Raw genomic sequence first — 14,622 nt, forward strand, 5'->3', positions numbered from 1 at the left:
CAAAAATACATTGAGTAGCTTCATTTGTCCTGCACCTTAAAATATGTAAATATCCTAACATTTAATAGCTATATTAACTTGGCACACACATATACACAAACATGCACGTAGTATTGCTTAACTTCATCTAAAATATGTCTTCAAAAGTCCGTTATGTATTCCCTGTGTATTACCATCTTTTGTGTCAACAGGGGGCGCCAGTTCCACGTTTTAAATGGCAATTAGTTATTAAAGATAAAGTAAGATAAAACGTTTGACACTGCTATTAAATTTGTTTCGGCAATTGTTAGGTCCATCGATATTTTGTGTTTTAATTACTTTTCCCACAGCACTATTCAGAAACAAACAAACTTGTGTAACTTGCAAACACTTATACATGCTTATAGTCAATCAACTAAGTTGCGTTGTCAATACTACAACTAAAAACTTACTTTCAATTAAAACTTATTTAAAAAAGCTATAATGTCATTTAAATGCATTAATGTCTTCATCCTATCTGTTGTCCACATCACTTGAAGATCACTTGCGATGATTCTCCTGTAATAACAACTGAGCAACTTCCCTTTCAACGAAATTCAAATGTGTGTGCATTCCCTTTAAATGAACATACCACTTCGCGCGGAGGGAAGTCACCTGACCACAAAGATTTAATAAGTGTGATATATTTTGTTTCTTTTGTTTTGGATCGATAAGGTAGTCTAGTGATTAAAATGTCTAATATTTTAAAATCGTTCAATAGGCAACTTCAATGAAATATAAAATAAATTTGTGTTGATATTATGTTTGTTTTGATGTGCCGAAACCCCTCTCCCCGCGACCGATGGTATCGCCCTGCCCATCTGTTCTTCTCCTGTGAAATGCGGATTGAAACAGATTGAACGATTCTACGGGTCGCGATGGCTACTGCGCCGCAAGGACAACAAGTTTTGCTGTTCAGTTAAACAAGTTCTATGTAAGGGAAAAGCCGGACGGATTCGTCTAAGACACACTTTTTAATGTAAGACACGCGTTGGATAACAGGAAAATGTCCCAGGGATGTATAACTTCAGCGGAGGAGATCCAGTCTTGGTGGGAAGTCCCCGCCATAGCGCACTTCTGCTCTCTCTTCAGGACGGCGTTCAATTTACCAGACTTTGAAATCGAGGTAAATGATCAAAGCTGAATGGCCCTCCTTTCCTTTCCGCCAGTCTCATTAAAACGAAACTAAACAAACTCAAGTCCCCACTCGACAGTGATTGTGTGATAATCGATCAATTTGTATATTAGTGTCTTAATAAGACGTCAACTTACATTATGGTAAAAAGTCGGTTATTCAGTGTTGGTTTATACAATAACAGAACCAAGCCGTCCAACCAAACGTCTAAGCAAAACATTTAACGTATCTGGTGTTTGTTTGTTTGATTAAATGTGTTTGTTTGAAAGGTTTTATTGAACGTAACTTCATTTAAGTGATCAATAATGTTTTAGATTTGTCTTTGTTTACAATCCGTTGTGACTTGGGTAACTTACGTTAAGGGAGTAACATTTAGTTTCGCCTTAAGCTTAAATCCTGGAAATTAACGCTAACCTTACGCGTTAAATCGTTACATTGTTTGTATGTTTATCATCACATATTCAATCTTGCAAGACCGGTTTTTATTTCTAGATTGACGTCGAACTGGCGTCGAATGGGGTTTTACCCAAACTTCCCATTGACATAATTTAACTTGATCATCTGCATTTTTTTTGCCGTCTTTATTTATAAACTTCAGTCAAGTTCATGATTATTGGGTTACAAGTTTATTGTTAGATACGAGGCTGCATTTTACTTGGTCATTGTTCCACGCTATCTTTCTGTTTGTTTGTGTTACTGATTCAGTCAGTGATGCTGTTTAAGTCTTTGATGTTTCTCACTGAATGTAACACAGTAACATTTAAACAAAGTCGGTTTTATGTTGTCGAACACATTTTATTAAACTCTTCTTAACTTACGTCCAGAGACAATACAGATTTTGTAAATTTGCCACAGGCATCAGTAACCTCGTTCCACCGCGACCCCCACATGTGTGAAACGTGCAGCCCCACTGGCTTTGTTATTGCATGAGGGGTTTGAGGTGATGATCACCGCGTGCCTCCTTGGAAAGTTACAAATAGCGTGATGAGATAGAAAATACCGACAGATTTCCTCAATTTTTATGACTGCTCAATTATCCACTATGCTTAAACCTTATTTATCACTTCATTTAACTACATAATCAAGAATAAACCCATGAAGTTTGTGGCTTTCATGATAACATTATGATGCTACTGCTGTTGTTGCTAATATTAAATTAATTTTAAGCTAATTATTTTGCAAATAGAACATTTTAATGAGAGGGTTATCATCTTTGTGTGAACCACAAAATGACTGTATTCTGAAAAACAATGACATCATCAGCCCAAACTCATGGAAAAACATAACTATTTAATGTAATGGTAAATTACTGTAGAATTCATCTAAATTTTTACAGTGTAATGTGTACAAAAGTGTACAACTTTTTGAATGAAAGCCCATCCCTATAAACCCAACCATAAATATGACCATCATTGGATGCATGAACGGTTCGTATGAACATTTATGAATGAGATATAATAATAAGATTGTATATGAATTAGACATCAAGTTAAAAAGCCATGAATTGTCTTGAGATTACTTTGGTATGTGTGACTTAACAACTAGTGCTGCGCGACATTGGAAAGAAGTGCATTGCATTATTTTCATTTACTGCAATTTTTTATATTGCGATATAAATTCAATGTCACCAGCTGACTTGAATAGCTTGTAAAGAAATCATCATTTTAGACTGATTTGGATGATTCTGTAGGGGAGCATATCTGCAAAATATAGTAATATATGATAAAAGTTTAATATAGTTAAAAAATTGACAAGCAAAGTTAAATCTAACAGATAATTAATCATAAAAAATGATATTTCTGAGGAGTCAAACAGTATTTAACAACACAAATTTAATAACCACAATATAATAATATAATAACACTGTATTGTTTTCATTGAGTAAATAATTATATAATTTACAATTACAATCTTTAAGCTTCAAACGTTTAATTTGCTGTGCTCAAATGACATAAATTAGCCTGAAATGCTTACACAGGTCTTAGGGGTCACGCTTTTCCCTTCCAAAAAAGCAAGGCCCAGTACACTGCCGTTTTTGTTGACAAGAAAAAAAAATCTCGGTGCACTTTTTATGTCACTAGGCAACATATCAACTGCGTAAAGTGCGCAAGTGTTGCTGTTGATATTAATATATTTATAAAATTAAAAATATTGTGATATTCAAGATTTGTTTCATACAGCTCCTGATAACGCAAAATAGCAACACAAACACTGAAGTCATCTCAACAGAAACCCCGCCTCTGCTTTCATTTGATTGGAGAATGAAAAAGACATGACTGATTTAACGCTTTTTTTTTCAACTGCGAGTGCACAGCACGCAGTAGCAAAAAATGAGGTGCAGCAGCACACACAACACTCGCGGCCGTTAGTAAAAAAAAAAAACTAGTAAACGCGCATGCAAAAAAAAAAAACTTTCACTCCAAAGTTAAAAGTTGAAATCACTCCAAAATGTTATTAACTGCAATATCTGGTCAACTATAATCCAAACTACATTGCACATCCCTGCGATGTGACTATTGTGGACTCGCACACTGCAATATCAATGATGACGAAATATTGTGCAGTAGGGTTGTCGCGATACCATTAATTCATCTTACAATACTATACCAGCTAAAGTATCACGATGCCAAGTAGTATTGCGATACTGTAATTCATAACAGAAATTATAAACAAAATTGTCAGAAATACTATATTTTATGTTATAATAAGCCTACTTGAATTTAATTAATAATTCTCTTAAGGCCAAAAAGTAATATTTGCATTTCAGTTCACCTAAAATTTATTTATTCTTTTTGTTTATTTTGTAGATAACTGACCAACAAAAATACATTAAAATAAAGATACAAATACCAAACAAAATTAGGCCATATGAAGGGTTCAAAAATTGTTTCTACGTTTCCTGTTTCCTGTTGCTATTTTGGATTTTTCAGCTATTTTTTTTTTCAGTCTTATTAGGTAACAATCCAAAGTAATTCAAAATTTCACTTTGTGAGTCGTTCTTTTAAAGAGATTGTCTCGTTGTTGTAGCAACTAAATCATATCAACAGGAACAGAAATTAACCAATTCAGATGTCCATTCAAACTTATGTGTTAGAAAACATGCAATAGGCTACCATAAAAGGCGTGAATTCTACTCAGTTTTGCAACCCTAAAGGGCTCCACAGACTATTAAAATGAAATGGTCTAATGTTGCACAAACCTGTGAGCATTTTAGTGGCTTTTCCACATGCTTCCATATTTTTCATGTTGATAGACCATTAATGACGATACTACAGTGGCACCGCCAGTACTCTTGAGCCATACCATTGTCATACTACCACAGTACCGGTAAACCGTGCAACCTTATTGTGCAGCCCTATTGACAACCATAACAAGAACTGGACTATATACATTTCTTTTCAAAGTGACATCGCCAACTACTGGCCTGTCTTGCCATGAAATTGGCAGCTACCGTCCACAAGAACATACACCAAGTTACAAACTGTAAATATCTGTAAAAATGTTGGTCCAGCTGATTACCTCTTTTAAATTAGTATCTTATGTTATTCTTTTGTCACAGTGATTGCACTTTTCATATTTAATTTTTAAACCGAGATCCCTGCAAAATGTTTACTACGTGCGCAGGTTGGTAATCTTATTTAATGCGGTGATCACAGATTACAGGCAGCGTGTGTCAATGCAGTGTCAAAGGATTTACATTCAGAGGGTGGGAGTCTGTGTCAGGCGCGAGTCATTGACCGTTTCGCGATTCATCCTTGCATCCTAATTGCATTCAGCTTAGGTGTCCAAGGTCATTCAACACAAAAGCTCTCAGTCCCACTTCAGTATCCTGGTAACTTTGCGGCAGTGTGTGAATGGGACTGTGAATAATCCAATCGGTTGCTTTAATCTTGTGATTGAGACGTTTTTCAAGTCATCCCTCACATTGCTCCAGTCTTCTATTATAAACCTTTCCCTTAATCTCAATTGTCCTAATGCTTATTAGTACCAGAGTGGTTGTTGAACATAGCAAAGATTACATCTCTCTTCTTTGCATTACAGCTGAATGGAAAATTTAATTAAATGTATTTTGGTATTGTCATTTTAAAACGTATCTTAGGAGTCTTTCAGTTCTGGGGCAGCTTATTCAGTGGTGGTGTATTGAACATTCACTTAGTATTTTTGAGTTCATGTCAGCCTTTGTCATTTCATTTGCATGAGCTAGCCAACTCGAGGTGATGGGAATGTAATAAAAGTTTAAATGGTGTTTCCAATTGGGGTTACATTTACTCATTTAGCAGATGCTTGTATCCAAACTCACAGTACAACTGAAGATAAAAGAAGGACTTTCAATCATCAGAAAGTAGCTGCCTATTAATGCTATGACAAGTTTAAATTATTATTTTTTTCTTTCTATGAGGAAAGGAGAGAGTACGTCCTACAGGTGGTTTATTGGAGGATTTATATAAAACCCTCAATGGATTGGAAAAATCTAACGTTGTAATATTTTTGATTTTGCAATATGTATTCATCAAGTTCACCAGATGACTTAATATCTCTAATTGGAAAGAATTTATACTGTTAGATCGATTAGGATGATTCTGCAGTGCATCCCCATAAAATCTGACGATCTTTAAACTTTTAGGGGTCCCCTGACACATTTTCGTTGTGTTCTGTGCTATTTGCAGTGCATTTCTGTATTTGCATGTGTTGTATTTCCATGTACTTGTTTAGTCAGTGACTATTTGCATCTCCATAAAATTTAATAAACAATCGTTGATGCCAGTGTTGTAGTGGTTAGTGCGATCAACATGGCGACCCGAGTTTAATTCCGCCTCGCGGTCCTATGGCGATCCTTCCCCTCTCTCTGCTCCCTATGCTTTCCTGTCAATACTCTCTACTGTCCTATTGAATAAAGGTGAAAACCCCCACAAAATAATTATATATATAAAAAAAATAAAATATATATATATATATATATATATATATATATATATATATATATATATATATATATATATATATATATATATATATATATATATCAGGGCTCGAAATTAACTTTTTTACTTGGTAGCACCGGTGCTCCCAACTTCAAATATTTAGGAGCACCAAAATAAATTTAGGAGCACCCACCAAAAATGATGGAGCACCGCTGCAAATTGCTTTTTAAGGGATTTATTGTATTTTAAAACAACATCAATAGGACTGACAAAAACCAGAAACAAACTATCTAACTAATGCTGCGAAGACATTGATATTTGTGTGCAATAATTCCAAAATGAATGTCTAATAATTATAGAATATTAATGATGATGAAAATGACAATAATAGTAAAAATGAATTACATTTCTCATTATGATACTGCCTTGAATGTGCATAAATGTAGGTTATCTGCTGTAAAAAGTCTGTTATTTTATGAAAAATAATTGTATAGTTTGCATCAAACAAAAATGAAGCATTGCAGTAAGAAATATTTATTTTGTACTGCTGTTTTTATATGCATGTCAATTTAATAAATAATATTTCTGCTACAAAACAAACAAAAGATTATAATAAATCATTCAATTCAATGCTGAAAGCTGCAAAGCAGTCATCAGTAAATAAATAAAAAATAAAAATAATATACACCTCAAAAAAGAATAGACAAAAGAAAGAAAGTAAAGTCTCACTTCTATCACTCTTTAAAAGATTTGGTTTCAGTTTGTGTCAATTTAAAGGTTCAGTCTGAGATGATCTTCATTTTTCTGTGTTTGTGGAAATGCTGGCGAGTCAGCCGACCCAATTTATGAGCAGGCAGCGCAAGATTCTTGCGATGACCACCGTCGGAATACCGCTGTTTGTTATGAGACGCAGTTTCAGTGTAAACTTAGTAAAGACGAGCTTCTTTGGCGATTATATGTACAGTATTAGATTTGACTTTTAGCGGACATTTGCGCTGAACACGCAGTAAATGCAACGCATGGAGATTCGGGCGCCTTCTCCATGAAGCGCGTACTCGATTGATCTCAGCTGGTGGATCATTATTCACCACGTGACGTGTCATGATCGCTCTCATCTGCACCTCAATTTTAGGTGGGGTTTGCAAACCTGTGTGCTTTAAGTTTTTACTCTTTTGCCGTTTGCATTTCCCGTGGTCATAAAAGCTCCTTCCCTGTCATCTGACAGCGGAATACCTTGAGTGATTGACAGCTAATATGAACCAATATAGCGGCAGGGAAGAGCGATTCAGCACGTTTTTACAAAAAATCCAAACAGGTCGCACTACAACCATTATTAGCAGTCGCACTAATGCGCCCAAATATATTATGAGATCGCATAGATTAATTTTCGGGCGCATATGCGACCAAAAGGGTCGCAATTTCGAGCCCTGTATATATATATATATATATATATATATATATATATATATATATATATATATATATATATATATAAAATAAACAATCTATAAACATTTTAGGAACCTATAAATGCAGTCAAGAAAAAGATACAATTAAAATAAAGTGTTTTATAGTGTCCCCTAACAGTATTCATGTACAGTAACTGAATGATCAAAATAATTCAATAAAATCTGTTAAGGTCAAAAAGAAAATAAAAATTTCTTATACCTGAATTCTTTCTAAAGTCCTTATACAATTAGAGGAATAAAAAAACATGTGCAAATGATACCTTTCTAATTGTACATTGCAAACTTAACATTGCATATCATGCGATGTGAATATTGCGAATGATCACATTGCGATATCGATGCTCAAACGATATATATTGTGCAGCCCTAGTTAGCACCATTTACTACAGTATTGTAGTTCAAAGAGATGCCACTCAAAAAGCTGACAATATTGCAAAATGTTTATCTACAATCTGAAAATTGTATGATTATGTTGTATGCGAATAATAAGCGTAGCGTGTCAGTGAACTATAGCTCTGTGTAGTAGTAGAGATTTAATAATGAATATAAATGACTTTACTGGAAACACTTTTCATGTGCACATAAAAACGGTTGATGAAAACGCCAAGATGCGCATATGTTTTGAAAATGCTCATAAAAAACATATGCGCATAACTGAGTTGGATAAGCTTTTTATTCGATAAGAAAAAATGCAATAAACTATGATGGAAACGCTTCTACTGAACAAATTCCAGTATGTACATTAAAAAGGCTTGTGATTTTGATATAAGAGATCATGTGATGAGAAAAATGTGTGTGAATGGACAAACTAGCAGGCTGAGCACACTGTAGAACATCTAAAATGTTGTTTTGGTCATTCTAAAATGCCGTAATCATTTTAGTATTAGTGGTATTATAATATTAACCTTTAAAATAAAGACTAAAATAAAGTCTGAAAATATTCACGCACCTTCTCATACCGCAGCAAATTTAGTTTTTACTTTAAAAAAAATTTGCTTTCAGTTAATCAGGAAGCAATGATTTGGTTCTCTTTGGTCACGTTTACACGGTCAGATATTGATGCCCAATTCCGATTTGTTGCCTATATCTGATTTTTTTTGCCTGTCTGTTTGCACGTTCTTCTAATTGTGACCTATATCCGATTCATGTGTTTACACTATGGTTCTAGCATCTGTGCTACACAAGCCACAATGGAAGAAATTGTCTTGCTTTTATCTCTGCGAAATATCCGAAGTTCGCAGAGGAGTAGGGAAGGGGCCATCATCGCAGCTTGCGATGACTTATATATGGTGTCCTCCATCATTCAGAAGAATTTGTGAGTACAAGAGAGATCTCAGGTCTAGTGGGAGCAAATTGTGGCAACTGACCACTTTCCTCCTTCATGTTTCCTTTGTTGTTATTGTTTACCACATTGGCGTCTTCACACTTGCTCTTCCTTCTACATCATTTAACCGTGGAGAAGTACCACATTGTCACAAGTTTAATGATGTACAAAATGGAATGGAAAAAATCTGCCTGTTTACATGATAGTCGCATTGTCTCATATCTGATTTATTTTCGGGTAGCTGGCAGCTAGCTCTCTGTAACTCTCACATGGTCGCCCACCAAAGCTAAGCAGGGCTGTGCCCGATCAGTACCTGGATGGGAGACCACATGGGAAAGCTAGGTTGCTTACGGAAGAGGTGTTAGTGAGGCCAGCAGAGGGCACTTAACCTGCGCTTAGTTTGGGATCTAATGCCCTAGTATAGTGATGGGACTCTATATTGCTCATTGAGTGCCATCTTTCAGATGAGATGTCAAACCGAGGTCCTGACTCTCTGTGATCGTTAAAAATACCAGGATGTCCTGGTAAAGAGTAGGGGTTTAACCCTGGCATTCTGGCCAAATTTGCCCACATGGCCTCCCAACAATTTTAATATTATCATTGGCTTCATTACTCTATCTCCTTTCCACTAGTCAGCTGGTGTGTGGTGTGCAGTCTAACGCTATATAACTGCCGTCGCATCAGCCAGGTGGATAGAAAATAGCTAATCGTATGCGGTTTGTCACACAGCCCTAGTGTAAACAGTGCTAAAAACTCGAAGTGGTGATTTCTGATGTTTCATGTAACTCACCTGTTTATTTTCAATCCTGATTGTCCTCATCCAGTGCCATGCCTAAAAAAAGCAGGTGGATAGTTCAGTAAATAGAAAGCAAATCCGGCTTTAAGAGGATACAACGTGGGAGAAAGCCTACCTTTTAAGGTGACTGTCTGGCTGTTTGCCTTAAATTAACAGATTAACTTTATACTTTGACTTTCTAATACACCATATTTTTGACATTTAATAATTTTACCTGTTTAATGTTGGAGATTTGTGAGCAGCGATGTACCTAGAACAAGATTTTGGTTTAAATTAAAAATGGTATAGTCAAGAATATTGTTTGTCAAATAAACTGGGTTAGACTGAAAGTTTGAATTTGATTGTAAATGTCACCCTCAGAGAGCAAGCTTTGTGTTTAGAACACTGTTGATTATTACAAAGGCAATAATCCAGTGTGAAGTTTAAGGTGTTGGCCAGTTCCTTTTCTTCTCAGGATCCGTTCCGGGGGATTCTTCTTGGCAAGCTGACAAAACGGCTTCTTGCGCATTGTTCCTTGGTTACACTTCACATTCGCGCTCCATATCTCTGCCCTAGATGAGAGAAGGGCTCGGCAGGAAGAGGCCTTACTTGCTTGGGCTCTCTCCGTGCTCTTTGTCTGTGTGAAGCACGCTTGATTTCCTGGCAGTGTGGCTGTGAAACGAGCCTTAGGCCGTACTCACACTAGGTACAGTTGCCTCGAACCGGGCCAAAGCACGCTTGTCCCCCCTCCCGTCTCCCCCGACGGCCCGCGCTCACACCATACCGGGCCACGGCACGCTTACGTCATCGCTGCTGCGCTGTTCAGAAGCGCTCTCTATGGCAAGCCTTTTTAGCATTTAAATCTTTGTTCTGACTCCATAAATATATTTAGAGATATCTCTAATTATATTTTGACTAGTCATAATTATAATTCGACTAGTCAGAATAACAATTAGAGATATCTACAATTGCAAATGTACTAGTACGAAATCAGATTGGAGATATCTGCAAATATATTATGACTAGTCATATTCCTCCATTGACTTCCATTGAAAAATATTTGCAGATATCTCTAACTGAGTTTTGACTCGTCACAATTGTAATTAGAGATATCTCTAACTGAGTTTTTACTAGTCATACAGATGTCTTTAATTCGTAATATTTAGAGATATTTACAAATATATTTGAAGATATCTCTAATTAATTTACTAATAGTCGAATTACAGTTGTAGATATCTTGAATTGGATTTTTGACGAGTCAAAACTCAGAGATATCTGCAAATATTTTTCAATGGAAGTCAATGGAGGAATATGACTAGTCATAATATATTTGCAGGTATCTCCAATCTGATTTCGTACTAGTACATTTGCAATTGTAGATATCTCTAATTGTTATTCTGACAAGTCGAATTATAATAATGACTTGTCAAAATATATAATTATATCTCTAAATATATTTATGGATAGTCAGAACAAGGTTTAAATGTTAAAACGGCTTGCCATACGCTCTCATTTAGCAGCACAGTGGAGATTTCTCTAGTTATATCCTTTCAGTCGTTTGTTATGCAGTGACATGCAGTCAAATATTTCGCCAAACAGTCCTTAGGGATGCGGGGACACACAGTCAGATATTTTACCGAACAGATCCGCCACTTTTGGCGCTCATAAACAATCAAAGCTCTCGTGCTGCAGGAATGAGGAGGTCTGCTGAAGGCGCGCAGCTGGCGTGCTGTGAGGAGTTCTCGTCTTTAATAAACTACGGCAGTTTGCGTTCACTGAACAGTAAGAATGATTAATAAATCCATATCAAACAGTCCCTTAAAAGTCACGTCTCGCTTTCGGTTTCGGGCTTTGGCGCGTTTCGCGCTCACACACAAGCGTACCGCGCCAAAGCCCAAGTGTACCGCGCTCAGGCACACCTCTTCCAACCGGGCCAGGGCCGGCCAAGTGAACCGTGCTTGAGCCCGATTCAGCGCACTCACACTTCTCAAACGATCCGGGAAACGGGCCTGGGCACGGTACGGATGGCATAGTGTGAGTAGGCCCTTAAAATCCTACCGCCTCCAACACCCAAGAGTGGCAAGGTCCTTCAGGATGTCCCCCCTCACCCCTCACACACACAAACAGAAGACTCAGCTTGCTAACACCACATAGAGCATAAGAGTTGGTGTTTTGTTGCTTGTCATATGTCTTCATTATCAATTTGATTGTGTCTAGGGAGTGGGTGGAGAATTGATCTGTGGGCATTTGGTCCAAATGTTCACGTCTAGCTGAAGATGAGAGTGGGGCTTAATTTACTTTTGAAATTGATTATGTTTGATCGGCAAACTCAGCAGTGTGGGCATCTGGAGAAAGACAAACTCAATTCTGACTACTTAAACTATATCTCATTTTTAATTCTCTTGTCCTGATTTGTGAAGTCATACAGCTCCAGATAACCTAAGACTATAGAATACACAAGACATGTCACTCGTATACTTTTAAATGGGGAAAAGTGTAACTGCCAAAATTGTGAATGAAGCCCTGCTTTCTAGTACAGGAGCCAATCAGCAATCGCCATATGGTAAATAAAGCCCGCCTTCTAGTACAGTAGCCAATCAGCGATCGCTATAGAATGACAATTCTCTGGGGGAGGGGCTCGGAGCAGACATGAGTTTCTGCAGATTTTGTGTGATACGAACATTTAGAAATAAAAGTAAATAGACAGTGGTTGTTTAATTTTATTGGTGATTTGTAATATGAAATGTAATTGTAAGCTTGGCAAGTAGTTTTGGAAAATTTAATGTTTCCTCATTCAGACAGAATGCCCGAGCATATTGCCCGAGAGGCGTTTCAAAGATAGCCCCCGAGTGAAATGACTTGCCTTAAAGGGACTTTGAGATTACTGAAAACAGGAACCAGTAGTCTCTCCTCTGTCTTCAAAAGTCTCTATAGTCATCTTGACAACATAAACACTGGTGTCACCTTAATAGAAACCCCGCCTCTGCTTTCATTTGATTGGAGAATAAAAAAGACGCGAGTAATGTAACAAGATTTTTCCGCGCAGAGTTGACTATTTTTCAACTGCAAGCGTGCAACGGCAAAAACGCAAGGCGCAGCGGGTGGTTAAAACACGGGGCGCGTAAGCAGCATGAAAAACGTCATTAGTAAACCATTCAAAAGATGCGCCTTTCAACGCAAAAAAACGTGTATGGTACAATCGACCCCTTAATCATATTCAAATACAAGGGCTTGAGTACACCTTGAAAGTTTCCCAGGCATGGCTGCAATTACTGACCCCAGTTTTTAACATAGTGAATTGAAGTTGCAGTTTTGAGAATCAAAGGTTCAATTTCAAGAAATAAAGCAATATTGCAGTGATAAATGTTTAAATTTAAGGAAAAAGACACTGCTAAATAAAAAGTTGCAATTACAAGGTGTGTCCACCGAAGTGTTTTTCCCCCTAAGCTGATCGTTTATTTGATTTTTGTCAATGAATGAGCTACTTTAACATATTAAGGCAATGTGCTGAAGAAGCGTATAGCTGAAGCTACAGCTGAAGAAGTAGATCGCAAAAGAAAAACCCCCTTCTCTCCTACACACACACACACACACACACACACACACACACACACACAGTCTTAATTCTGCTTTTCTACAATTCAGCCAATTATGTTTTCAAGCTCAAAAGAGAAGTGTAAAGGCATTTGCACAAGTTTTTACATTGTTTTATATATGTGGCTCACTAAATGATGAAATGACACCCAAATGGTGTTTGAAGTGTCACATACTGCATGTATAAGGTAAAATCAACCCAAAAATGTTTGTTATTTCTGTCCTAATGTAATGACGTATCTGCGGTTGCGAAATCACGCACAAGCTGACGTGCTGTTAGGTTACTACTGAGAGTATGCGCGTGTGCCCGCCAATGATGTCTACTTTAGCGAAAATAACTGGCATTGGCTGTAAATAACATTCAGTTTAGTGCAAAGCGGTCGTTTGTGAGCCGTGCGGAAAGTATGATATCGTACTCTGCAGTGAAAGTGAAAGCAAAAAAAATTGTTATTCTCATATTAGCCGGAATCGTGCAGCTCTATGGAGAAGTGCTTACATCTGTGTGTTTTTAGAACATCGTTTGCATTATTGCAGTGTAAAACTCTTCGGTGTACACATGCCCTAATGAGAAGCCGTGACACTGGATTTATGATTTCATCTACTGATGCACCCCTAATTAAGGCTTGTCTCTGTCAGAGATCACATAGTGCATTGTGTAAGAGCTCATTAAGCTTTTGTTTTGCTCTGACGTTACGCTGCACCTCCACATGTTCCCTGACAGCTGTTTGCCTCATCCATGATCTTTTTACATAGCAGAATTTCCCAGCGGATTATCCTTGATTCCTCCCTTTCATCTTTCTCATCTCACCTTCAGCGCTTGGTACAAGTGCCCCTTATGCTTCTTCCTCCACCCAACTTGGGCTTGTGCGTTCTGCCAGTGTTGAATAGAGCCGCATTCACGTTCATCATCACACGCTGCTGCTTCATCATTGGCCCTGGCATGAGCATGACTAAATCACAGATGGTGGCTTTCTTTGCTTCTCCCCCTGGAGAGGCGAGATGCTCGTAACTGGGTGCTGGTGTTCATTTGGGGCACCTTTTCTTTAGGGCCTCGCGCTGCTCGATTGTAAAGGAAGATTTAATCTCAATGGGGCCTGGTGGAGTGGGAGCGGACGATGGGTTCTTGTTTTGAAAAGCAGATGGATTAAGATGAGGAAAATGGATTTGTGTCAGGAGGAGGATCTGTAGTGCCTTCTTATTTTGCTCCAGCAACGGGTGCCAATTTTGATGGCTGTGAGCACGTATACAAGGTTGTGTGTTGAAAATAAAAAGCCTCATTAACTAAAAAAGCAAAAAAGCTGTTTTATTTATTTGTGTTTTGATGGTTTGAAACCCTTTCTTGCCTTTGACCTGTGTATCTCTTGAATCTGTGTTGAATTAGCAAC

The 14,622-nt window shown here is 37.4% G+C and overlaps 1 protein-coding gene across 2 annotated transcripts in view; it reads left to right on the forward strand.

The window, feature by feature from the left end:
* Positions 1 to 866: 866 nt before the first annotated feature.
* Positions 867 to 14,622, forward strand: part of cecr2 (CECR2 histone acetyl-lysine reader) — a 42,406-nt gene continuing 28,650 nt past the window's right edge. For both annotated transcript variants that reach the window (XM_087312033.1, XM_087312034.1), the window contains exon 1: positions 867 to 1,144. In XM_087312033.1, coding sequence (XP_087168159.1) covers positions 1,025 to 1,144 — 120 coding nt within the window. In that variant the 5' untranslated portion in view covers positions 867 to 1,024. The remainder of the gene's footprint in view (positions 1,145 to 14,622) is intronic.

This window comes from Danio rerio, chromosome 25, assembly GCF_052040795.2.
Source record: "Danio rerio strain M-AB ecotype USA chromosome 25, GRCz13ab, whole genome shotgun sequence".
Lineage (NCBI taxonomy): Eukaryota > Metazoa > Chordata > Actinopteri > Cypriniformes > Danionidae > Danio > Danio rerio.